The sequence below is a fragment of the Symphalangus syndactylus genome, chromosome 23 (assembly GCF_028878055.3).
Source record: "Symphalangus syndactylus isolate Jambi chromosome 23, NHGRI_mSymSyn1-v2.1_pri, whole genome shotgun sequence".
Classification (NCBI taxonomy): Eukaryota; Metazoa; Chordata; class Mammalia; order Primates; family Hylobatidae; genus Symphalangus; species Symphalangus syndactylus.
The window spans coordinates 11323453-11350615 of NC_072445.2; the positions used below are offsets into that span (position 1 = coordinate 11323453).

At 43.6% G+C, this 27163-nt stretch overlaps 1 protein-coding gene across 1 annotated transcript in view; it reads left to right on the forward strand.

Moving 5' to 3' along the window:
• Positions 1-27163, forward strand: part of TBC1D22B (TBC1 domain family member 22B) — a 73961-nt gene that overhangs the window by 15423 nt on the left and 31375 nt on the right. The window contains exons 3-8 of the mRNA XM_055264311.2: positions 6382-6689; positions 9043-9222; positions 9739-9809; positions 11192-11320; positions 13886-13951; positions 18402-18516. Of these exons, the coding sequence (XP_055120286.1) occupies positions 6382-6689; positions 9043-9222; positions 9739-9809; positions 11192-11320; positions 13886-13951; positions 18402-18516 (869 nt within the window). The remainder of the gene's footprint in view (positions 1-6381; positions 6690-9042; positions 9223-9738; positions 9810-11191; positions 11321-13885; positions 13952-18401; positions 18517-27163) is intronic.

The following is a 27163-nucleotide window of genomic DNA, read 5'->3' on the forward strand; positions in this document are numbered from 1 at the left end:
AATGCACTTAGGGGAGGTATTAACACTGGTTTAAGCCTTTCATGATAATTCTTTAGTAATCCCAGTAACTGGCATAGACTGGTCTCATCTTATTGGTTCTGGCCAATCAAAGAAAGTCTCCTGGAGGAGGGTTCTTGGAAAGATTTTCTTTTTTGATCAGAATGGGAGACGGTTCTGTGAAGAAAGCCTCTTTTTGCTGCCACTCACATTTCCTGCGTTTGAATGTGGTAGCGTGAGTGTGATTCTGAAAGCTATAGCAGCCACTCATAACCCCGAGGTAAAAAAAACAAAAACGAGAATAGCAAAGACAACAGCCTAGACCTATGTCGTGGTCTTGGGATTTAAGGATCATAGTTGAGAATTATGTTACGTGTAACCACAACCATTCTGGTCACAGCCAGGAGTTATTGACTGGTAATAGATCTGTTCTAGCACAACCTTTGACAAACACGTGGCTAACCTATAAAGCCGTTCAGCCACTCGTATATAAGGCACTGAGTGTACTGTCCATTTTATGTTTTGATCAAGATCACCATACCTGGTCTGCACCTGTCATCAACTGAGCTTTTCCTAATTTCAGGAATATTTCCATATCCCAAACTGCCAAGGCAAACTATATACTACTGTTTTCTCACCTGTTGATGATATAAAATCGTGAATATTTTCACTGATCTTTCAGCAGAGTTTCAATCATGCTTTCAATAGGAGTAATTACTTAGCTTTACAGTTTGGGAGGAGTTTATTTGTCACTGGATTAATTGGTTCCCTTTTTCATGTATGTGGTGGTTTGATGTTGATATTTTACAACATGGGACCACATCTACGTCTGCACCAGACCATTTTACAATTTCAGATTGTTGCCATAAAACATTTATCGCCTCTATGTTAGTACCTTTGTTAGGACATTTTTATGACTTTTTCTGCTACATGATTATTGTTCCACTTCAGCCCTTCATTAATTACTGTGTGGTTAATACACATCGCAACAGAAGCCTTTACATTGGGTCTTCAATCATCTAAACTGCACAAGCACAGTAAGTCGTTCCCTGTCCATGTATATTGACTTTAATTTGCTAAATGATTACTATTAGTGATACTATTGCCTGCAATAATTTTTATAGCTCAGATAAAACTAGTCTCATTGCTGAGCAGCTCCATTGGCCACTTGATGGTATGACAAGCTTCTAAGTTTATTGTTTTTTGAATTGATGCTCAAGTATGCTACGTCCTAATTCTGATTTATAAAACTAATTCACATGGAGCCACACTAGTTACTAAGATATCTGGATTTATTTGATTGTTACTAAATTTCTCCACTTCGTATCACTTGCCAGTGTCAAACATTTTTCTAGAAAATTCTGTTAAGTAGAACATCTGTATTAGTAAGACAGTATAGTATGATCACATTACAGAATGCTTGATCTTCTGTACTCCTAACCAGTGTAACCTGTGGCCACTCTTTTTCAACATACCCTTAGGTGTTTGTGTTACTAAGGTACTCATCACCAAACACTTTACCAAGTCAAATGTGCCATTTATTAGGTTTTTGAAATATTTAGTATTCCCTGCACTTCTTGAATCCCTTTTTCTTTGCCACTTGCCATCTCCGTGACCTTGGGCACGTTACTGAAAGTTTCTGAGCCTCAGTTTCTTCATTCACAAAATAGAGATAGTAAGACTCACCTCACAGATTTGTGAGGATTGCATGAGGTATTTGCAAAGGTGCTTTCTAAACTATAATTTGTTGTACACTTGTAAGGAGGTATGGCGAAGGTGTTTGTCAGAAGCCAGTTTGGTTGTGACTTTGATAGAGTTGTGTTTAAATAATCTTGGTTAGGATGGGGCATGGTGACTCACGCCTGTAATCCCAACGCTTTGGGAGGCCAAGGTGGGCAGATCACCTGGGGTTAGGAGTTCGAGACCATCTTGGCCAACATTGGTGAAACCCCATCTCTACTAAAAATACAAAAATTAGCTGGGCATAGTGGCATGCGCCTGTAATCCCAGCTACTCAAGATGCTGAGGCAAGAGAATTGCGTGAACCCAGAGGTGGAGGTTGCAGTGAGCCAAGATTGCACCACTGCACTCCAGCCTGGGAGACAGAGTGAGAATCCATCTCAATAATAATAATAATAATAATAATAATAATAATAAAATAAATAATCTTGGTTAGACTTCAAGCCACACTGTGGCGTTCTTTTACATTGAGTTAAGTGTAAACTACTTGGGACTGTGTTTAAATGGGGTATATAAACTGAAGGCATCCCCAGCTGGAGTTACCTGGATTAACTTTTTGCTGCAACTACTGGGGTCAACAGAAAGGGTTGACATTTCTCTTATAAGGAAACCATGCCTAGATGTGGCTCCTTTCCTGTCTACTCAGAATAGGCTCTGTGTGTCAGACCTAAGTCTTTTCCTGCAAGGTGAGATTTTTTTTTCCTGCAGGGCGTGAGAGTCGGGCTGTTGACTGTATACAGTTGGGGAGAATTACAGCTGTGGTGGTGTGTGGCTCAGTTTACTTGGCGACTTCTCTTCCTAGGCTACAGATCCTTCTAGGCCCTGGCCTTCTTCCTTTTAGCTGCTTTTTTCAAGGTAAAGTAAGTAGTTTAGTAGCACATGCTGGCCCAGGGGTCAGGTAGACCTGGATTTGAGCCCAGACCGACCTCGCTGCCTGCTCATGATCTCAGTAGGCTTCAGTTCCCTCATCTGTAAATGGCAATAACAATAATACCCGCCTCATAGGATTATTAATGGGCATTAGATAAGAAAATGGGTATATATTAAAATTTAGTATAGGGTCTGGTAGCTAGTGAGTAGCCAATATTTATGTGTATTTATTTGTGAACTTATGTATCTCCTCTGGAGAGAGCATAACTAGTAAACATGGAAAAGCTTCAAAGCCTTAAATTTACCCACCAATGTTTATTGTTCCTGGTCTGTGGATTCTCTGCCTTCTCTCAGTGGTAACCCAAAGTACCTTTCACTTCTTGCTTTGCTGTTCCATTCTTTTCTTTTCTTTTTTTTTTTTTTTGGAGATGGAGTCTTGTTCTGTCACCCAGGCTGGAGTGCAGTGGCACAATTATGGCTCACTGTAACCTCTGCCTCCTGGGTTCAAGTGATTCTCCTGCCTCAGCCTCCTGAGTAGCTGGGATTACAGGTGTGCACCACCACACCTGGCTAATTTTTGTATTTTTAGTAGAGATGAGGTTTCACCATGTTGGTCAGGCTGATCTTGAACTCCTGACCTCAGGTGATCTGCCTGTCTCAGCCTCCCAAAGTTCTGGGATTACAGGCATGAGCTACCGCGCCCAGCCTTCTCTTTCATTCTTGTGGGTGGTTCTCACCAACCTTGTTTTGTCCTCAGACTCTTCCCCTTTTCTAGGTGAAACCAACCCTTTCCTCCGTGAAAGCCTCTTTCCTCAGGATACAGCTGACTTTTAAATTGGTTGGTTGAATTTTGGGTTTTGTGGGCTAGGTATCCTTAAAATCATTTCTAGCAACCTCAAAATGATCTGCCTTGAATGTCATGTCTTTATGTCCTGGGGAATGACAGCCTTTTCTCCCTTCTTTCTTCTTCATTGTGTTGGAAAGTGTCCTCTCAGTTTCTATCGGCAAGTCTTCATTTGAGTAAATTCCAATTCCTAATCTACTTCAAATATATATTGAATCATCATCTGCTTCAAAAATATAATGAAAACCGGCCAGGCCTGGTGGCCCATACTTGTAATCCCAGCACTTTGGGAGGCCGAGGCAGGCAGATCACCTGAGGTCAAGAATTTGAGACCAGCCTGATTAGCTGGGCATGGTGGTGCGTGCCTGTAGTCCCAGCTACTCAGGAGGCTGAGGCAAGAGAATTGCTTGAAATGAGGAGGTGGAGGTTGCAGTGAGCCTAGATTGCACCACTGCACTCTAGCCTGGATGACAGAGCAAGGCTCCTTTTCAAAACAAACAAACAAACAAACAAACAAAAAATATATATATATAAAATGAAAACCTCCAAATGCATAAAAAGGGTATGAAGGAAAATACAACACACACCCTGGTACCCACCCCTCAGCTGGTTAACCGCCTTCGTTTTTCTCAGAAGTCAGCACCTGTTAGAACCTGACAGCCCGTCTCTCGCTGTAGTGTGTTCATCCAGTCCTGGTGTGCGTGTGTGTCACCCTGTGTTAGGCCATCAGCTTCAAGTCAGCTCTTTGACCTGAGTTAAAACTCAACTTCTTGATTTGATGATTGATTAAATAATTCTCAGAACGTCCAGTATTTATGCAATCTTAATGTACACATAGCCTCTAAGGAGGAAAACAGTAATAACCACATACTCCTGGGTGGTATATTAGATGACAGATCTTTCTTACACAGCTGCATGTTTGTTCTCGACAGCGAATCTCCTGATGGTACTGCAGGTGGTAGATCATGTCCCCTTTTACAAAGGAGAAGCACCCGTGGTGGATGAGTCCAGAACGTGCAGCCTCAGTTTTGTTTTCTTTGATTTGGGTACTTGTCTTCTATAGTTCTTTTTTTTTTTTTTTTTTTTGGAGACGGAGTGTCACTCACACTGTCATCCAGGCTGGAGTGCAGTGGCATGATCTTGGCTCACTGCAACTTCCACCTCCCAGGTTTAAGCAATTCTCCTCCCTCAGCCTCCCGAGTAGCTGGGATTATAGGCATGCGCCACCACGCCCGGTTAATTTTTGTATTTTTTTAGTAGAGATGGGGTTTCACCATGTTGGCCAGGCTGATCTCAAACTCCTGACCCCAAGTGATCCATCTGCCTCCACCTCCCAAAGTGCTGGGATTACGGGCATGAGCCACCGTGCCTGGCCACTCAAATAGACTTGTTTTAAAAACAAATATTATCATTTGTATAAATAGAAAACAACATTTGTTATAAATAAGAAGTAACTTCTGGGCGTGGTGGCTCATGCCTGTAGTCCCAGCAATTTGGGAGGCTCAGGTGAGAGGGTCACTTGAGGCCAGGAGTTTGAGACTTAGCAAGAGCAACATAATGAGACCCTTATCTCTCAAAAAAAAAAAAAAACGCTAGGCATGGTGGTGTGTGCCTGTAGTCCCAGCTACTCAGGAGGCTGAGGTGGAAGGATTGCTTGAGCCTAGGAGTTCAAGACTGCAGTGAGCCGAGATTTCTCTACTGCACTCCATCACTCCACCCTGGGTGACAGAGCAAGGCCCTGACTCTTAAAAGAAAAGAACCATATAAATACCCAGTGAAAAACCAAACAATCTTAATAAATCTGGAGCCAGATCTGTTGCTAGCAAATATATTGATTCTGAGACTGCCCTCACTTTGGCACCTAGTTAGAAAATGGTCTTAAAGACAGAGTAGCACCAAACTTCAACTTTCTTCTCAAGGCTAGCAGAAGAGCTTTTAACAGAATAAAAAATGGAACAACTTTTTTTATTTTGCGACTTAATGTTTAATGCTACATATTTGGACTACCTAAAATTATCTCGTTTTCTGCCAGTAGTTTATGTGCTGCCCTAAGTGATAGCAGATCAACTCTCAAATCTCAGTGGATTAACACAGTAAAGGTTTATTTCCTGCTCATGCTACATGTCTAAAATGGGGGTAGGGTAAGGGCAGAGGGCAGGCTTCTCGACATAGTTACTGCTGCTCCACATAGCCACTCAGTTACCTAGGCTGAGGGAGGCTCTACCATCTTGCCAGTCATCATGATAGAAGAAAAGCTATAGGTCAGGCATGGTGGCTCACACCTGTAATCCCAACAATTTGGGAGGCCGAGGTGGGAGGATCTCTTGAACCCAGGAGTTCAAGACCAGCCTGGGCAACACAGTGAAACCTTGTGTCTACAAAAAATAATAATAAAATTAGCCAGGCATCGTGGTGCACACCTGTAGTCCCAGCTACTCAAGAGGCTGTGGCGGGAGGATCACTTGAGCCCAGGAGGTCAAGGCTGCAGAGAGCCATGATCGTACCACTGCACTCCAGCCTGGGTGACAGAAACTGTGTCTCAAAAAAATAAAAAAAAGAGAGAGAGGTTATACAGAACTGACACCTATTCTCTACTTTGCCTGGAAGTAATCGCCTCATTTCTCTTCTCAGTCCATTGGCCGGAACTGGTCATATGGCCTCACCTATGTGCATGGGAGCCGGGAAGTATACAAGAGCACATGGGATATTTGGTGACCATTGCTGTCTCTGCTACATCTACATCTGTCTCTCTGATCTCAGGCTGGTCTGGATGTATCTAGATGAAGAATGGATGTGGGCAGTTTTTGTTTGAAGAAGCTAATGATTATGTATGGGGTAGTTTGTAATTTATTAATGTTATAATAATAAGCAAATGCAGGTGGTCAGATGTGTCAGGCCATTCCTTGGTAATCGTGTCTCCTTTCTTGAAGTTTCATTAAAGAACGATCAAAAGTCAACACAGTTCCTCTGAAGAATAAGAAGGCCTCCAGTTTTCATGAGTTTGCACGGAATACCAGTGATGCTTGGGACATTGGCGATGATGAGGAAGAGGACTTTTCCTCACCTTCTTTCCAAACTCTGAACTCAAAAGTTGCTTTGGCAACTGCAGCCCAAGTTCTAGAAAACCACAGCAAGCTGAGAGTAAAACCAGAACGGTCCCAGTCAACGACATCGGACGTTCCTGCCAACTACAAGGTCATAAAGTCCAGCAGTGATGCCCAGCTGTCCAGAAACTCTAGTAAGTCCTTCCTGCTCCCTTCATAGCCTCAGCCTTCTCAGCAGCGTGCATTTTAAATAAAAGCGATTTTTCTTTGGGGCCTCACTGAGGTAGATATTCAATTGGGTGGTAAATAAACTCAAGCCTGAGATATGACATCATTAAGCCTGAGTGGTCACAAGCTATACTTGACCCTCCCACAGTGGTGGCTGCCCAGTCTGGTGACCTGGGCCTTCACTGTCTTGACACCCAGGTGTTGTTTGCTGTTCTCCTCTTCTCTTCTTCCTTTCCCTGTGGTGGAGTCCACAACTTCTCTGGTTTGATTGCTTCACATTGCTTTAGGCCTGGTCAGGTTTAGAAATATTAACTAATGTATTTAAAGCTGTTAGTGGCTGAATTTCACAATTGTTTGGCACTGTAGTTTGGCTTTCTCAGCCCTAGGGAACAGCCACTAGCATAAGGTTGTCTTTTCCTGTTCCTGAGGGAGGGAGCAAATGTGCCTAAGGGCCCTAGGTCCCAGCTTCCTGACCATCAGGCAGGTCCCATCAGGTTGGGTGGGGTAGATGTAGAGGCCTCTCTGTTTCTTTTCGGGAAACTGGCCACAGTAATGGTTGATGTGATGGTGGTTTTATTAGACCTTTGGGGACTCTCAGTGTATTCCTTTAAATATTCGTGGTTGTGTTTAATGTTGCCCTAATGGGTTTTATGAAAGTATGTTGGGAGCTGGAGAGGGAAGCTTTGTCATCGCTGTGAGAGTTGAAGCAGTGACCTGGTACAGGAGGAAAAGGAAGTAGAAGAACATCAGAGCCCTTGAGTGTATCCTGGCTCATGTTCTGAGGGAACTTTTTCGTGGCTGTAAGGTCTTTGCAATCATTCCACAGTTATTTTCCATCACTGATTTGGGCTCTAGCATGAACCTTCAGTGCCATGCACAGATAGGCATTCAGTGTTACTGGACCAGGTGGCCACAGCTGCAGGCCGTGGAAGGTGTCTACACACTGTGATGGAGGGTCTCCAGAGGTTTCCAGTGTGAGGAAGGCCCCTACCGTGATCCATGATGAGCTGCCCTGTGCAGCCAGGACCTCCCCCGCCCAGCCCAGAGCATTCTCCCTGAGGAGGTTTTCTCCTGCCAGCATCTGTCTGTAAATAGGTAATAGCAGAGATTTACCTCTGTCTCAGCTTTGCGGTGTGTGTCTGCATTTTCTAGTCCCCTTGTTACACTAGGCGTCCCAGCCAACTGCCTCGTGGAAGTTGTTTTTGTAAACCTTCTAGTAGGGCTGGTTGGTTGATAGTCACTGTTTAACTTTTATTATGACTACTACTTTTTAAGGCCCAGCCATGTAAAGAATATGAAACAGTCATGTAAGCACAGCTAGAATTAAAAACTGAGTTTTGCTTTTGGTAATAAAAGAGTTTTAGAGTCAGGCTTACCTAAGGTGTTTTTTCACCTCTCATTTGCAAATTATTTAACCTCCCTGAGCTGCAGTTTCTTGTCTGTAAAATAGTTATACATTCCTACCATGTGTTCTAAGGATCAAGTGAGAGATCATATGTAAAAGTGACCTATATGACTTATTCATATGAAGCACTCAATATATGTGAGTCCTGTACTGCTTATTCCCCCTACCCACCATCTAGTGTAGAAATGTCGAGAACAAGACAGAGTTCAATTGGAGTCTTTGTTTGTTATTTTAGTCATATCTTGGCAGAATTAAGAACCAGTTGATTTTGGTGGGAAATGTAGGAGCACAAAGGAACTGCAGCCACCAAAGGCAGGATTGCCTTAGGCCAGAGCTTCTCACCGTTGTGCAGGGCACACTGGTGGTCCAAGAACCGAGTACAGGATGTGCAGGATATCGATCCTTTTAGTCCTTGGAGCAGCCGGGGCTTCTGGGGCTTGTGGAGAGCAACCACCTCCATTTATTGCAGCCTTTTGCTTTGTGGTGTGATCTGCAGTGTCATCATTCCTTATGTGCTCTGTGGTGTGGAATGGGAAGGAAAACACTGCCTTACACTAAACTCAACTCACTATTTGGCACCAAGAAAAGTTCCAAGTTAGGGTAGAAAGAAAACATTTGATTTTACTTTAGAGTCACCAAAAAAGTTCTCAGAAGTTGCTGCAGCATCTGGAGTCTCTGTTACCACCTAAGGTGCCTTGGTGTGTTGGATATAAATGCAGCCCTTTCTCTGGGCAGTGAATGGGGCGTGGCTGGGTTCTGGCCCCTTGCTGCCCTTCAGCTGGGCACCTCAGACAGTGCACATAGGCAGCCACAGCCTTGGGGAGGAAACACGATGCTGAACGGTTAGGTTTAAGGCTTCTCAGAATCCATGCTCCTCACACGGCCCGTTCTCTTTCTTTTTCAAATGATCTCAGGTGATACATGCCTGAGGAACCCACTCCACAAACAGCAATCACTCCCTCTCCGGCCCATCATCCCCCTCGTTGCCCGGATCTCGGATCAGAACGCTTCTGGGGCCCCCCCAATGACTGTCCGGGAGAAAACCCGCCTAGAAAAATTCCGTCAGCTTCTCTCCAGCCACAACACTGACTTAGGTGAGTCCCTGTGAGCCAGGCAAGGTAGGAGCTTTGGGTGACTGGAATTCTCAGAGACCTGGAAGCTACTGCTCTTTATTCTTCCTTCTTTTACTTTTCTAGCTTCTCCTGACCTGGTGCCCATTGCAGTGACATGCAGGTATTAAGTCAGACATATGTTACTAGAGATTATGGACCAAATTAGGTGGGACTGGTTTCTGTGGCCTGTAGACCCTAGTGCAACTATTCTGACTTTGATCTCCCTTATCTCAAGGTGACTCTTACTGAAATCTACACCCACTGGTCTTTCCCTTCCCCTCTAACTTTCATCTCTGAGCTGACAGGACTGCTACTGCAAGGCCGTGTCCTTGGCACTTGGCTGCTCAGGGCTGTTTTGGGCTTTTCCCTGTGCTTATGGGTAGCAGGTGGTGGTGGTGGTCTTACATGGATGGAAGGAGACATCAGGCAGTGCTGGTTGCGGTTTGCTTTAGAGCATTTGTGGAGAGTTAATCTAACAAGGCTGTTTTCTGTTTACAGATGAACTGAGGAAGTGTAGCTGGCCAGGGGTTCCCAGGGAGGTTCGACCTATAACCTGGAGACTCCTGTCGGTGAGTTCTACCCACTGTGTAGAGAAGTGTGAGCCTCACACAGCCCTTCTTGCCTGATGAGGTTAGTCTGGACACATTGGTCTTAACTCCATAGACTTCTCTAGTCCTACTGGATATGACAGAACTATGAGACTGTAGTCCTGTTTCTGTGCATAAAGAAATACATTCTTGAGAGTTTATTCACACACATGTAGAGGTACACAGACTTGTACCAATAGTCATGGTCTCATGTTCTTAACAGCGAGGAAGAAGAATTGAGTGCGATAGGGTGATCCCAGCACTTGCTTTGAGTATGCTCCAACGTTCCCTGTGCTTCACTCCTGTTTCAGCCGGAATAACCAAAAGTTGAAACCCACTTTGGTCTGTGCAGAGTTGATAAATGGGCCTCCCTTGGAAGCCTTACTAGTCCTGCTTTCACCAAGTACAGAGCACTGTGCCAGCCGCTATGATAGGAACACTTGGGTTTCCTGAGCCTGTAAAATTCATTCATTCATCTAGTGAGGATTTATTGAGGGCCTGCTGTTTGCCAGGCATATTGCCAGATGCTTTGAGCAGATGCAAAGATGAATAAACCACAGTCCCCACTCTCCAGGCATTCACTGCAGAATGCATTACATAAATGTTTTCAAGAAGAAGGGTCTGTCTCCTGACTGCTCACCCCACCTCTACTCTTGCAACCATATAATCATTGCCTCTGCCACTTCTAATAAGTTTGAATGCTATTCAGAGTAGATTTGGTGAGAACGGAAGGGGAACAGAAAATAAAAGAATGAGAGTGGGATCTAGACCAGGGATAAGAATGAAAGTTGGCCTGGAGCTTTGGCTAGGCCGGGGGCTGCTGCCAGAAGTTCTGTCTGAGTGTTGTAGCTGTATGTCACAGATTCCATTCAGCTGCTTCCTAAGCTGGTAATTCTGAAAGTTACACTGGAAAAGAATGTAACTGGCACCAACTTACTTGGCACACTGCTGAGATGTGCTGTAGAGTTTGCTATATCCCTGCCTTTCTCAGAAGTATGGCCCTGGACACACACAGCCCTCCGAGGCCATGACTTGGGTCCAGCTCCCTCCCACTGACCTACATTCACTCCTGTACTGTGCCAGCTCTGGGAGCTGAGGAGTGCTCACCAGTGGCACAAGCTCCAGCACAGTGCAGGGCCAAGGGAGTAAATAATCCTGGGAAAGCTGGCCTTGCTTCATCTGCTCACGTGTGGATCTCATTGAATGAGGAGAGGGCAAAAAATGGGTGGCCAGAACCATAAAGGGATTTACCCTTGGCAGGTTTCCTTCTTGATAGTTTCCAAACCACTGCATAGATTAAAATAAAAATTAAGGATTTATCCAACCATTGTCTTTCCCCATCTGACCAGCAGTCTTGTCTATAGGGCTATCTCCCAGCAAACACCGAGAGGAGGAAGTTGACCCTGCAGCGGAAGCGGGAGGAATATTTTGGCTTCATTGAACAGTATTATGACTCTCGAAACGAGGAACATCACCAGGATACCTACAGACAGGTACAGTCATCACCTGCTGCCTCTTTGCTTAATAATCATACACTTTAGATATGTCTCATGGTAGTGCTCTCAGGGTACAGGCTTTCCAAGTCTTCAGGCTGTGGTATCTTGGTTAGGAGTTAAGTTTATCCTCAAAACTGTTTCCCCTCTTTTCATTCAGCAGCTCTGATTTTAGCCATTTTAAATAGACAGACTTTTTTGGCACTTGTCAGCGTACTGCTTCTCAAACTTTAATATACATACAAATCACCTAGGATCTTGATAAGATCTCACCTAGAGATTATGAGAAAATGCAGATTCTGACTTAGCGGGTCTCAGGTAAAGCCTGCAGTTCTAATGTGCTCCCTTGCAATGCTGCTGCTGCTAGTCCACCAGCCACACTGTCAGTAGTAAGGGTTATCGAGCACAGAGAGGAAAGACAAGCTTACTTAGCAGTGGCCCAGTCCCTCTGGACTATGACATCAGGATGTTTTTCTGGCAGCTGCAGTGCTGTTTTGGCATCTGTGACTGTCTGTAGGAGCTGTAGCTATCAGTAGTCTTGTCAGGGAGTCTTCTATCGTTGCCCATAATCGTCCTCATGGTCTGCGGAAAGGTCTGCTCCCAACATCACATGTGGAGGGAGGAGAAGAGTAGGCTAGGGGTTGCAGAAAGTGGAAGGTGGGCAGCTATTTACAACAAGCCTCAAGAACTAAAGTAGCCTCTGCTGCTGCTGCTGACACAGTCTTTTGCAGCAGCAGTTAGACTGGGCATTGGGAAATCCCTGAGTTGAAATGGACTATAGTGATGTCTTAGGTAACAGAAGTAAGAACTTTCAGCTTCAGTTACTGAAGGCCAACTCCTTTTGGTCCTTCCCCACTTCTTTTTTTTTTTTTTTTTGAGATGGAGTCTCGCTCTGTCATCCAGGCTGGAGTGCAGTGGTGCGATCTTGGCTCACTGCAGCCCGCACCTCCTGGATTCAAGTGATTCTCCTGCCTCAGCTTCCTGAGTAGCTGGGATTACAGGCATGTGCTACCAGGCCCGGCTAATTTTTTGTTTATCTTTTTTGAGACCGAGTCTTGTTCTGTCGCCTAGGCTGGAGTGCAGTGGCACAATCTCAGCTTGCTCCAGCCTCTGTCCCCCGGGTTCCAGCGATTCTCCTGCCTCACCCTCCTGGGTAGCTGGGATTACAGGCGCACACCACCACACCCAGATAATTTTTGTAATTTTAGTAGAGACGGGGTTTTGCCATGTTGGCCAGGCTGGTCTCAAACTCCTGGCCTCAGGTGATCCACCCACCTTGGCCTCCCAAAGTGCTGGGATTACAGGTATGAGCTACCGCTCCCAGCCCTAATTTTTGTATTTTTAGTGGAGACAGGGTTTCACCATGTTGGCCAGGCTGGTCTCAAACTCCTGACCTCAAGTGATCCACCCGCCTCAGCCTCCCAAAGTGCTGGGATTACAGGCGTGAGGCATCGCCCTGGCCCTTCCGTGCTTCTTACACGTCATGACTTCATAAACAAGTTCATTTCTGGTTCCCTATTTTAGGACATTTTTGCAGCTTTCTGAGCTCTTCTAGTTCTTAGGAACTGTTGATGAGTAAGATTCTGAAAGATGGGTACCTACTTTGATCATACCTGCTACATACATGCCAGCCCAGAGTGAAACAGACTTCAGAGCAATAAGAAAAAACCCTTAGGCTGTGAAGCCTATTGCCATTTGGCTTTAGTGGTTTCTTTTGGGAGGTTTCCTCACTGTTTAATAAGCTACTGTTATCATGGAAACATGTTCCACATGGGCAGGTAGGTATAACTAGATTTTTTTCTGTGTCATTCACTTCTTTCTGAAGATAAATTGTGTTTTCTTACTACTTTGATTCCCATTTCTTTTTTTTTTTTGAGACGGAGTCTCGCTCTGTCGCCCAGGCTGGAGTGCAGTGGCCCAATCTCGGCTCACTGCAAGCTCCACCTCCTGGGTTCACACGATTCTTCTCCTGCCTCAGCCTCCCAAGTAGCTGGGACTACAGGCGCCCGCCACCACACCCGGCTAATTTTTTGTATTTTTAGTAGAGACGGGGTTTCACCGTGTTAGCCAGGATGGTCTCGATCTCCTGACCTCATGATCTGCCCGGCTTGGCCTCCCAAAGTTCTGGGATTACAGGCATGAGCCACCGCACCCGGCCAGATGATTCCCATTTCTTTTAAAAAAAAAACTTGTCAAAAGAACAAACTGGGCCAGGCACGGTGGCTCACACCTGCAATCCCAGCACTTTGGCAGGCCGAGGCGGATGGGTCACCTGAGGTCAGGAGTTCGAGATCAGCCTGGCCAACATGGTGAAACCCTGTCTCTACTAAAAATGCAAAAATTAGTCAGGCATGGTGGCAGGTGCCTGTAATCCCAGCTACTTGGGAGGCTGAGGCAGGAGAATCGCTTGAACCCTGGAGGCGGAGGTTGCAGTGAGCTGAGATAGCGCCATTGCACTCCAGCCTGGGGCACAAGAGCGAGACTTCATCTCAAAAAAAAAAAAACCAAACCAAAACAAAACAAACACTGGCATTTGTGTTTTTGGACATGCCTTCTCTTTTTCAGATTCACATTGACATTCCAAGGACAAATCCTCTCATTCCGTTGTTCCAGCAACCACTTGTACAGGAGGTGAGGGAATTACTTAATGTTCTTTGGCGCTTCTCCCCACATCGTTCTGTGGCACCTGTTTACAGGTTTGCGGCTAATCATAATAGTACCTTATGTTCGTATATGCAGCTTTGGTTCCTTCAGAGCATGGTTTCATACATTCTCATTTGATCTTCGTTACAAATCTGTGAGCAGAATAACACTTTGAAAGGCTAAGGAACTTGCTCAGAATTTTGAGGCTACCCGGTGGCAGAATGAAGAACCCACATCTTAGAATTCCTATTCCTGTATTTGCTCTACTTTATCAAGCTGGAAGTAGTGATTTTTTAAATTGTGGTAAAATATACATAATATAAAATTTTACTGTGTTAACCATTTTTCAGTGTACAGCTCAGTGGCATTAAGTACAGTCACATTGTTGTATGACCATCATCACCATCCACTTCCAGAACATTTTTCATCTTCCCACACTGAAACTCTGTATCCATTAAATATTAACTCTCTTCCCCAGCAGCCTCCATTCTATTTATCTCTAAGAATTTGACTACTCCAGGCAGCTCAAATAAGTGGAATCATACAGTATTTGTCCTTCTGTGACTGGCTTATTTCACTTAGCATAATATCTTTAAGGTTCATCCCTGTTGTTGCATGTGTGAATTTCCTTTTTTAAGGCTGAATAATATTCCATTGTACATATGTAACACATATTGTTGAGTTATTCATCTGTGAGTGGACACATGGGTTGCTTTCACCTTTCGGCTATTGTGAGTAATGCTGCTGCTAGTATGGGTATGTGAATATCTGTTTGAGTCTCTGTTTTAAATTCTTTCGGGTATATATTTAGAAGTGGGATTAGTAGTTATATTTTGAGACCTAACAAGTTAATGAAGTACATGGAAGGTGTCAGTGGGGCTATTATGTTTTGACTCAAGCAGTAACTATAAACTTCTTAAGATTAGGGATTTCCTTTGCAACTTTACAGTAGCCAGGACACTAAGTATTAGTGCTTTTTTAACGGAACTTTCAGTTCTCATAATAGAGAGGGATGGTGGTTAAAATGCTGAAAATAATTTCTGTTTGACTTTGGGTTATATTTATAATTTTGTTTAAATGTAGATGTCTCCACTGGTGGGGTCCCTCATGTCTTACCCATAGCATAAAGAAGATTTTGAAGGTAACATCATTATTTTAACTATAAGATTCAGCTCACAGGAAGCTAAAAACCCATTCACGATCCCTTTATCCTCCCATACAGTTTTCCATGGCTCAGCACTGCTTATTCCTCATTTTAACTTGGAGATGTTCAGAGACTTTTCTTTTACCTGTGCATGCTTACTCTGAATTTGGAGATGGGGAAAGTAGTCAGTTTAAAAGGCTTCTCAGCCAGACATGGTGACTCACTCCTATAATCCCAGCACTTTGGGAGGCCAAGACCAGAGGGATTGCTTGAGCCTACGAGTTTGAGACCAGTCTGGGTAACATAGCGAGACCCTGTCTCAAAAAAATTGCAGAATTAGCCAGGCATGGTGGTGTGTGCCTGTGCTACTTGGGAGGCTGAGGAGGGAGGATCTCTTGAGCCCAGGTGGTCAAAGCTGCAATGAGCCATGATTGTGCTACTGCACTCCAGCCTGGGTAACAGAGCAAGATCCTGTCTCAAAAAAAAAAAGTTTGGGGGGTGGTGGCTTCTGTTAGTAGTGCATCCTGAATACAATACGGCAACTCAAACTTTACTCTTCCCAATTTTTCCTGAATGGCCATTTCATCCAGCAGGCTACAGTCATCTTTAAAATTGTTTTTATTGTAACTTTTTAAGAGACAGGGTCTCACTCTGTCGCCCAGGCTAGAGTGCAGTGGCATGATCATAGCTCACTGCAGCCTCTACCTCCTGGGCTCAAGCAGTCCTCCTGCCTCAGCCTCCCAAGTAGCTGGGGCTACAATCATGCACCACCATACCTGGCTAATTTTTTTTCTCATACTTTTTTGTAGAGATGGGTCTTGCTTTGTTGCCCAGGACTGGTCTCGAACCCCTGGCCTCAAGCAATCTTTCTGCTTCTGCCTCTCAAAATGCTGGAATTACAAGGCGTGAGCCACCATCCAGGCTGGTAAAAATGCCAACCAAGAAGCAAAGAACTAAGTAACACTGAATACGGAAAGGCTTGCTTTGAAAACCTGAAAGATACTTGATAATTGACTATAGTATGTAAGAATTACCCACACTAGTAGAAGAGACATAGGAAGACCTCCAGCGGTTCTCCTATCCACTCCTCTCTATAAGGCAGGATTATCCCAGACTTTTTCTATAGTGAACATCCCATGGTCTCCCTCGGTTACCAGGCTTGGTGCTCTTCAGTTTCCATCTCTTTGACCACTTCACTTGTACCATGTGAGTGTGTCTGTGTTGTCCCACCCTGACTAGAGAGGATGATCACAGGTCTCCTGATTCTGAACAGCTAGCTTCCATGTACTTGGCCATTGTTAAGCCAGGCACCAAGGATTTGAGTATTTACAAGGGGCTGATCCTATAGAGTAGAAGCCCTTCTAAGTCCTTTGGAAAGACCAACCTGGAGGAGCTTTTTAATAGAGGCATCTAGACAGACCCAGGTCACAAGAAATGCAAAGAAAGAGAGTGAGGCAGGGAATTCTTGAGATTTTCCTGAAAATGATGGTTCTAGCTTTGGCTGTATTTTCAAGATAGAGGGATCATTTAGCAACAGAGAGGAAATAGAGGGTAAGAGCGCTCCCATTAGAGTGTTGGGCTGAATGCAAATGAAGGTGCTATGCCTTTTCCTCAACCACACAAAGCAAATGGGTAGGTCTAGTGAAGGCAGAGAGGCCAGCTCCCTTCCAGGGAAGGCTTTGTTCTCACTGCCTATGAAGGCAGCAGTGTTGACAATGAAAGAAACTGTTTCTCAGCTCTGTTTGCCAGCTGTAGGCACAACTATCTATGACAGAGAGGCTGGGAAGTATCTTTTATGTCTCTAGATTCTCTATGTCCCTCCTACACTAGATAACCATCTCCAAAAACCATGTAACCATTTCCTGTTTATTGGTCTCCCTGGGAGGTTTTTCTCCCTTCCACCTGCTTGAGAGGGCCTCTTCAATCTGATGCAGTGGTGACTGGCTGAGATTCTCCCAAGTCCACGTGCTTTCTAATCTCCTACCCTATCATCTGAATGTACTCACATCACCTCTGCCATCTCTCTGGTGTGGTTCACAGAGGCATGAGGCAGCCCAGTCAAAGCCAGTCTCAAGACTGTGTCAGACTCAGGAGTTGTAGTCACCAGGATGAAACCAGGCAATGGGTATCATCAGGTTGAGAGAAGATGGGGAGAAGCTCAGAGGGCCTAATGAAAGCGAGAGGAGGCCGGGCGCGGTGGCTCACGCTTGTAATCCCAGCACTTTGGGAGGCCGAGGTGGGCGGATCAGGAGGTCAGGAGATCGAGACCACGGTGAAACCCCGTCTCTACTAAAAATACAAAAAAAAATTAGCCGGGCGTGGTAGCGGGCGCCTGTAGTCCCAGCTACTCGGAGAGGCTGAGGCAGGAGAATGGCGTGAACCCAGGAGGCGGAGCTTGCAGTGAGCCGAGATCGCGCCACTGCACTCCAGCCTGGGCGACAGAGCGAGACTCCGTCTCAAAAAAAAAAAAAAAAAAAAAAAAAAAAAAAAAAAAAAAAGAAAGCGAGAGGAGTATAGTTGAGTGGGATAGGGCATGATTATGTAAAGGGACCATAAAGATCTTTCCTTTGTCCCCAGCGTAGGCCTCTGGCTTCTTATGGCTAATATGCTAAACCCCAGGGCCTTTCCCATGGGGCTCTGGCTGATTTCTCTTTTCTCAAATTCCCAGCTATAGGAGTCCATAGGATTTTGTTTGACTTCCTATCCTTAGCAAATGTCTGAGTTGTATCCTGATATGTGAAGTGACTTCCTGCAATGTGCAGTCTGTCAGTTGGTCCTAGTCAGGCTGGGTTAGAATTAAATCAAGACCTCCTTTCTTCTCAGCAGGGAGAGGGGAGGGTGGTAGAAAAGGTGTTTCCTCTCTAAATCCTATAATGACCAAAAAAAAAAAAAATTTAGTAAAAAGCATCAGAACTGGGATGTCCTGATATCTTGCTCTTGGAAATAGGAAACAGAATCTACAGATGAGAATGTGGTGGCCTGAATTAACAGCATTCATCCCAAATGTTTTCTAAGGCATTTGGGTTTGCTATTCTTTCCTTCTCCCAATTTCATGTTGTGGTGACCAGACAGTGAAAAAATGAATAAAGGGCAAGAAGTATCTACCCCTACTTGAAAACAATTAGTGTATTTAGAAACTTTTTGCATTTATATACTTCTTTATCTCATAGTATCTTAAAATTTTCCTAAAAATTCTACACCAACCTAGAGGTAAATTGTGAAGTAGGTAAATGGAGGGAGGGAGTGTGTGTCCCCATGATTTAACACTCGTGTCTTTCTTTCTCATTTTCCTAGATCTTTGAAAGAATTCTATTTATTTGGGCCATCCGCCACCCTGCCAGTGGGTATGTCCAGGGAATTAATGACCTGGTCACTCCATTCTTTGTCGTCTTCCTCTCAGAATATGTGGGTAAGAAGCATTAGTACCAAGCTGAACAAGCTATTGCTCTTTCTTATCTGCCGTCTGTCTGTTTGTTTTTCCCAAGAGTCCAGCCAGTGGGTATGTCTTGCTAGAAAATAGAGAATGCCTTTGGCATACACAGCTAAAACTACTTTTAACAGTGGTTGCTGCCTGAAATTTATCTCTTAAGATGGTCACAGATCTCACCTAAAAAGACCTGCTTTGTTATAAGAATGACCACATTGATAACGTTTTGTGGTTTGATGGTTTATTTGAGATTATTTTAGGATTATTTTGAACTTGTTTCCGACGCAGGCCCTCCTCCATGTAAACTGGAATTTCAGATTGGACATCAGGCCTGCACACTCCAGTCCACTTGCTATATCTTAGGAGCAGGATGTGGACGTGCAGAGGACAAAAGGTTGTGGCACCAGAACGCAGCACATACGGGAAGTGATGGAATGGGCCAAGGAGAACTCCAGGACCTTGATTTCTCCCCACTCCTTCTTCACCTCTCACCCGAATGGGTTCTTGTCACTTTGGAGAGAGATTAGATTTCATGGCAGCAGTTAGGTTTTCTTGTAGTCCCAGCCTCTGCCAGCCAGCCTAAGTTAAGCAGAGTCTTAAAGGAGTAGAGGATCCTGTGTTTCTCTCTTTTGGTTTCCTTAATCACTTGTGCTGAGAGAGTCACAGGAAAACCCATCTGCCATGGCCTGATGCTTTGTTTCCTTAGGTAAGGAGAACCTCATGTAGGAATAAGAACATTGAAAGGGATCTTAGAAAGCCATTCACGTAATCCCTCATTTCACTGAGAAGTTGTGAGATTCTCTGTCTCCTTATTAGAGGCAGAGCTAGAACTAAAACCATTTTCTTTAGACTCTGAGGGTAGTGGATGATTGTGGTTTTTGGAGGAAGCCATTTGGAGGGGTTAGGGGATTGGGTAATGAGAAATGGGTGAGAGTGGAGCCCTTTGGAGAGGAGAGCATAAGAAACGTCTCACTTGGTCTATCCTATCCAGGTTTTGCGATGGAGCTCAAAGGGATGATGAGGTCTTTCAGGAGGCAGTCTCAGAAAATTAAGAATTAAGGCAACTGACTAAGAAAGCTTTTTCTAAAGGACTTTTTACATCTCCCCTGCCGCCCCTCCTCCCCCCCTTAATAGATCAACTTTTGGAAGCAGCGTCATTCTACTATGTTGTATAATTTTATCAAGAGAGCATTTCAGCTGATCTGTTGGGATTTTTTAGTTGCTTCTTGCAGTAGTAATTTTCTAAAATAGTGTTGAAGAGTGAGCCTAGGATGGTATTAATCCATTCGTTAATCTACATTTGAAGTCTAAATGCTGTCACGAAATCTTGCTAACAGTGTTATGCCAATTAAAAATAATCCTCAGCAGCCGTAGTTCTGATTAGATATTTAATTATCTTGTTAGCTACCATTTAGATTTTGTTCCAAGCATGTCTTCACTTTCTTCAGGTGCCCATCCCATTACTACCTCAACCCCATCAAGCAGTGTGCCTTCCTGTGATAGATACGACTGCTTTCTGATCTTGGTACAGGCATATCTTGTTTTATTGAACTTTGTAGATATTGCATTTTTATAAATTGAAGATTTGTGGCAACCCTGCGTTGAGCAAGTCTTATCAGTGCCATTTTTCAAAAGCACGTGTTCACTTTGTGTCTCTGTGTCACGTTCTGATAATTCTCACAGTATTTTTAACTTTTCATTATTATTATTATTTATCTTTTTTTTTTTTCGAGACAGAGTCTCGCTCTGTCGCCCGGGCTGGAGTGCAGTAGCGTGATCTCGGCTCACTGCAACCTCCGCCGCCCGGGTTCAAGCGATTCTCGTGCCTCAGCCTCCCGAGTAGCTGGGACTACAGGTGCCCGCCACCATGCCCGGCTAATCTTTTGTATTTTTAGTAGAGACGGGGTTTCACCGTGTTAGCCAGGATGGTCTCGATCTCCTGACCTCGTGATCCGCCCACCTTGGCCTCCCAAAGTGCTGGGATTACAGGCATCAGCCACCGTGCCTGGCCCAACTTTTCATTATTATTATATCTGTCATGGTCATCTGTGATCAGCGAACTTTGATGTTACTATTGTAATTATTTCAGGGTGCCATGAACTGCCTCCGTATAAGACAGTGAACTTAATTTATAAATGTTGTGTCTGTTCTGATTGCTCCACCAGCTGGTCCTTCTTCTTCTCCCTTTCCTTGGGCCTCCCTATTCCCTGAGACACAACACTATTCAAATTAGGTCAATTAATAACCCTGCAATGGCTTGTAAGTGTTCAAGGGAAAGGAAGAGTTACATGTCTCTCCCTTTAAATCAAAAGCTATAAATGATTAAGCTTAGTGAAGAAGGCAGGTCAAAAGCTGAGACAGGCTGAAAGCTATGCCTCTTGTGCCAGCATGCCAAATTGTGAGCAAAGGAAAAGTTCCTGAGGGAAATTAAAAGTGCTACTCCAGTGAACACACAAATAATAAGAGATCAAAATAGCCTTATTGCTGATATGGATAGAAGAATGAACTAGCCACAACATTCCCTTAATCCAGAGCTTAACCCAGAGCAAGGCCTTAACTCTCTTCACTTTCATAAAGGCTAAGAGAGGTGAGGAAGCTGCAGAAGAAAAGTTTGAAGCTAGGAGAAGTTGATTTTCATGAAGTTTAAGGAAAGAAGCCATCTCCATAACATAAAAGTGCAGGGCGAAGCGACAAGTGCTGATGTAGAAGTTGCAGCAAATTGTCTGGAAGATCTAGTTAAGATCATTGATGAAGGCGGTACACTAAACAGCAGATTTTCAATATAGACAAAACAGCCTTCTATTGGAAAAATATGCTATCCGGGACTTTATTTTTTAAATTTAATTTTTTTTTTAAGAGACAGTGGCATGATCATAGCACAGTGTAAACCTTATACTCTGGCTAAAGCAATCCTCCTGCCCCCTGAGTAGCTAGAACTGCAGATGCACACCCACCACACCCAGCTAACTTTATAAAAACAATTTTTGTAGAGAGGAGGTCTTGGTATGTTGCCGAGGCTGGTCTTGAATTCCTGGTTCAAGTGATCCTCCCATCTTGGCCTCCTGAGTAGTTGGGATTACAAGTACATAGTAGCCAGTATGGCCAGCCTGCCATCTAGGACTTTCATGGCTAGAGAGGAGTAGTCAATGTCCGGCTTCAAAGGACAGGCTGACTCTCTTGTTAGGGGCTAAGGCAGCTGATGACTTTAAGTTGAAGCCCGTGCTCATTTGCCATTCCAAAAACCCTAGGGCCCTTAAGAATTATGCAAAATATACTCTGCCTGTGCTTTATAAGTGGAACAACAAAGCTTAGATGACAGCACATCTGTTTATGGCATGGTTTATTGAATATTTTAAGGCCACTGTTGAGACCTCTTGCTCGCAAAAAAAGATTTCTTTCAAAATATCACTGTCCATTGACAATGAACCTAGACACCTGAGAGCTCTGATGGAAATGTACAAGGAGATTAATGTTTTCATACCTGCCAACACAGCATCTGTTCTGCAGCCTGTTGATCAAGAAGTCATTTCAACTCATGAGTCTTATTTAAGAAATATATTTAGTTATTTAGTAAAGCTATAGCTGACATACTTTCTTGAGATGGAATCTACTCCTGGTGAAGATGCTGTGAATATTTGAAATGACAACAAAAGATTTAGAATATTACATAAACTCAATTAGTAAAGCAGTGGCAGGATTTGAGAAGGTTGACACCAATTTTTAAAAAAAATTTATTTATTTATTTATTTATTTATTTGGAGACAGGGTCCCACTGTGTTGCTCAGGCTGGAGTGCAGTGGTGTAATCATAGCTCAAACTGTAACCTCAAACTCCTGGGCCCAAGTGATCCTCCGGCCTCAGCCTTCTGAGTAGGTAGGACTACAGGTGTGCGCCACCATACCCAGCCAATTTTTTAATTTTTTGTAGAGATGGGGGTTTCATTGTGTTGCCCAGGCTGGTCTTCAATTACTGGCCTCAAGCAGTCCTTCTGCCTCGGCCTCCCAAAGTCCTGAGAGTATAGGCGTGAGCTACCACACCTGGCCAGATTGACTTCATTTTTTAATTTTTTAATTTTTTTCAGGTAAATAGAAAGTCTGGTTTTATTTTAAGCTTTACATTTTTGTCAAGTGCAAGGTCAGCCAGCTAAGATTTCCAATAATTACTGAAGTAATAACTTCTGCTGGCATGTCTTCTGAGTCTCCATTTCCTCCAGTGATATTCATCCAAATAATGAGAAACACAATTGCAGTTGAGTTTGCTATTATCAATGGCACTCTCATCAAGGTTCTTATAGATCAAGTAAGGTTCATTAGCTGAGGTTTAATTCCTGGCTCCTCTCCAAATCTATCGATGCCCTGGTCTGTTCCCCAGGCAAAGTTCCACATGGCTGGGGAGGCCTTACAATCACAGCAGAAGACAAATGAAGAACAGAGTCATGTCTTACATGGTGGCAGGCAAGAGACTGACTTCAATTTTGAGAGAAGTTCTACTGTGGGTAAAATGCTATCAAACAGAATCACATGCTACAGAGAAATCTTTTGTGAAAGGAAAAGTCAATCAATGTGGCCAACTTTATTACTGTCTTGTTTAAGAAATTGTCACAGGCAGCCCAGCCTTTAGCAACCACCACCAGCAAAAGGATTATGACTTGCTGAAGGCTCAGACGATTGTTAGCATTTGTTAACAATAAAGTATTATTTACTAATTAGTGGGATGTGGCGGCATGCACCTGTAATCCCAGCTATTGGAGTTGCTTGAACGCAGGAGGCAGAGGTCGCAGTGAGCTGAGATCACACCACTGTACTCCTGCTGGGCAACAGAGGGAGACTCCATCTCAAAAAATAATAATAAATAAAAAACAAAGTATTATTTATTTGTTGATCGATTGAGACAGGGTCTCACGCTGTCACCCAGGCTGGAGTGCAATGGCATGATCATGGCTCATTGTAGCCTCAATCTGCTGGCTCAAGTGATCCTCTCACCTCAGCGTCCTGGATAGTTGGGACTACAGGGGAGTGCCATCACATTTGGCTAATTTTTTGTATTTTTTTAGAGATAAATTTTTGCCACGTTGCCCAGGCTCGTCTTGAACCCCTGAGCTCAAGCATCCTCCTGCCTCAACCTCCCAAAGTGTTGGGATTACAGGCATGAGCCACCATTCCTGATCCTAGTCTTATCACCGCTATCCATTCTCTACTCCCTCACCATTGTGAGTTATTTTGAAGCAAATCTCAGTGTCAAACATCATATCATTTTATGCGTAAATTTTTTATATGTATCTCCGAAAGGTGTATATGTATATACACACACATACACACATGCGCACACATACACACACATATATGTATATAATTTTTTGTTTGTTTTTTTGAGACAGTCTCACTCTGTCGCCCAAACTGGAGTACAGTGGCACGATCTCAGCTCACTGCAACCTCCATCTCCCAGGCTCAAGCAATCCTCCCACTTCAGCCTCCTGAGTAGTTGGGACTATAGCCTCGCACCACCATGCCTGGCTAATTTTTGTATATTTTGTAGAGACAGGGTTTTGCCATGTTGCCCAGGCTGGTCCTGAACTCCTGGACTCAAGCCATTTACCTGTCTCAGCCTCCCAAAGTGCTGGGATTACAGGCGTGAGCCACTGCACCTGGCCAAAGACATTTTTTAAAACACACAGCCATAATGCAATTATCACATCTAAAAAGTAGTAATAGCTCCTTTATGTAATCTAATATACAGTCGTATTCATAAATCTATTCAACAGTTTGAATCAGGGTCCAAATCAGAGCTGCTTATTATAGTTGGTTGTCTCTCTTAATCCTCTAGCTTCCATCTATCTCTCTTTCCCTTAGGAGTTTGTAGCTGTAGCCCTCGTTTTTCTGGCCAAGCAGTAACATTACACTGGTTTTTAAAGTACTTTACTATTTGCAAAGAACTTGGATATACCCGATTTCCTTTAGTAGGGCCCAGTATCTCTTTAAGGTAGATGTATCAAGCCATTTTATAAGGTGAAAAATCCAAGACTCAGGGGTCTAATGAGCTTCTCGAACTCAGATACCTATGCTTGGCCTTAATACCTGTGCTCTTTATATGACTTGGTGGTGTCTCAACTTCAGTCCTTGTCCTTGGACTTCTAATGGCTTCGCCGATTATATTTAATGCTCTAAAGCAGGCAGTACCTTTCTTATTGCTTATCTTTCTAAAAAAAAATTGTAGTAGAAGAATGTTCATTAAAAAAATCAAAACAACATTCTACTATAAAGATACATGCACATGTATGTTTATTGCAACACTGTTCACAATAGCAAAGACTTGGAACCAACCCAAATGCCCATCAATGATAGACTGGATAAAGAAAATGTGACACATTTACACCATAGAATACTATGCAGCCATAAAAAAGAATGAGTTCATGTCTTTTGCAGGGACATGGATGAAGCTGGAAACCATCATTCTCAGCAAACTAACACAGGAACAGAAAACCAAACACCGCATGTTCTCACTCATAAGTGGGAGTTGAACAATGAGAACACATGGACACGGGGAGGGGAACATCACACACTGGGGCCTGTTAGGGGTTGGGGGGCCTAGGGGAGAGATAGCATTAGGAGAAATACATAATGTAGATGACAGGTTGATGGGTGCAACAAACCACCATGGCATGTGTATACCTATGTAACAAACCTGCACATCCTACACATGTATCCCAGAACTTAAAAGTATAATTAAAAAAAAATCAAAACAATATAGAAGTGTTAACACACACACACACACACACCTCCAAGATAACTACAGTTGTTAACCTCTTGTTGTGTGTTCTTCCAGACCTTTTCCTATGTATGGATGGAGCTGCATACATTGTTTTTCTTTACTGGGTTCAGAAAAATGAAATCAAGCTATTCATACTTTTCTATATTTTGCTTGTGTTCATTTAAAAATATCATATAGCAAGCTTTCCAAGCCTGAATATATAGATCCACTTCATTATTTTCAGCAATTCCATTATTTCTATAATAAGACTTAACTATAGTTTATTTAACTTTTCTTCTCTAGAAGAACATTTAAATTGCCTACAGTTTTTTTTTTTTTGTCTTGCTCTGTTTTTGTCTTGCTCTGTTGCCCAGCCTGGAGTGCAGTGGCGCGATCTCGGCTCACTGCAAGCTCCGCCTCCCGGGTTCACACCATTCTCCTGCCTCAGCCTCCCGAGTAGCTGGGACTACAGGCACCTGCCACCACGCACGGCTAATTTTTTGTATTTTTAGTAAAGACCGGGTTTCACCATGTTAGCCAGGATGGTCTCGATCTCCTGACCTCGTGATCCGCCCACCTGGGCCTCCCAAAGTGCTGGGATTACAGGCATGAGCTACCGCGCCCAGCCTAAGTTGCCTACAGTTTTTAGCTGTTATAAGTAACATTGCAGTGAATATCCTTGTACATATTTTCTTGTGCACTTGTTAAAATATGTGTTTCTCTGAAAGAGTCCTAGAAGTGAAATTACTAATCCTGAAAGCATGCCAAATAGGTACTACTAAATTATAATCCAAAAATGTTTATACCAGTTTGTACTCCAGCCACGAATGTGTGGATGCACTTTTCCTCACCTCCTTAGCAAAACCTGTGTATGGATGAAGTCTAGTGCATTTCAACTGTCTAGCAGATAAACCATGGTTTGTGTTTCAGTTTTTGTTTCCACTTTCTGGTCGGTGATATTATGTATCTTTTCTCATCTGCATTATCATTTTCTTTTGTGGTCTGCTGGTTTAATCATTTACCTATTTTTTTCTAATGGATTATTGACCTGTCTTGTTTTGTAAGAGCTTTTTGTATATTAGATAAATTCATCCTTCATCTGCTATGTGTTAAAAATATTAGGTTGAATCATATAAATTGTTAGTACTCAACCTTTTTTTTACCCCCCAACATGGGAATTTTATATAGTCCAACCTAATATTTTCCCCAGACCATTATTTATCTCTTAACTTTGCTAATTGTGTCTCTTTATGTAGAACTTACTAATTTTTATACAGTCAGATCTGTCCATTCAACAAGTATTTATTGAGCTGTTACTATGTGCCAGGAGATAGACATGGGCCTGCCCTTGTGGCAACTCCTGTCTGGTAGGGAGGCTCACAAACAAGTCACCAGATAATTGCAAACTGAGATGAAGCCTCCGAAGGAAGGAGCTTCTCCTTTAGAGTTTTTGGATTTGGTATCTTGCTTAGAAACTCTTTCCTTCCCCACCTCAAGATTACAAAAATACTGGCCGGGCGTGGTGGCCCACGCCTGTAATCCCAGCACTTTGGGAGGCAGAGACAGGCGGATCACATGAGATCAGGAGTTCGAGACCAATCTGGTCAACGTGGCAAAACCCGTCTCTACCAAAAATACACAAATTAGCCGGGCATGGTGGCGGCTGCCTGTTATCCCAGGTACTCGGGAGGCTGAGGCAGGAGAATCGCTTGAACCCGGGAGGCAGAGGTTGCAGTGAGCCGAGATCACGCCACTGCACTCTAGCCTGGGTGACAGAGTGAGACTCTGTCAAAAAAAAAAAAAAAAAAAAAAAAAAAAAAGATTACAAAAATACTCCCCCGTGTTTTCTTCTAATACTCTTGTGGTTTTAACATTTAACTTT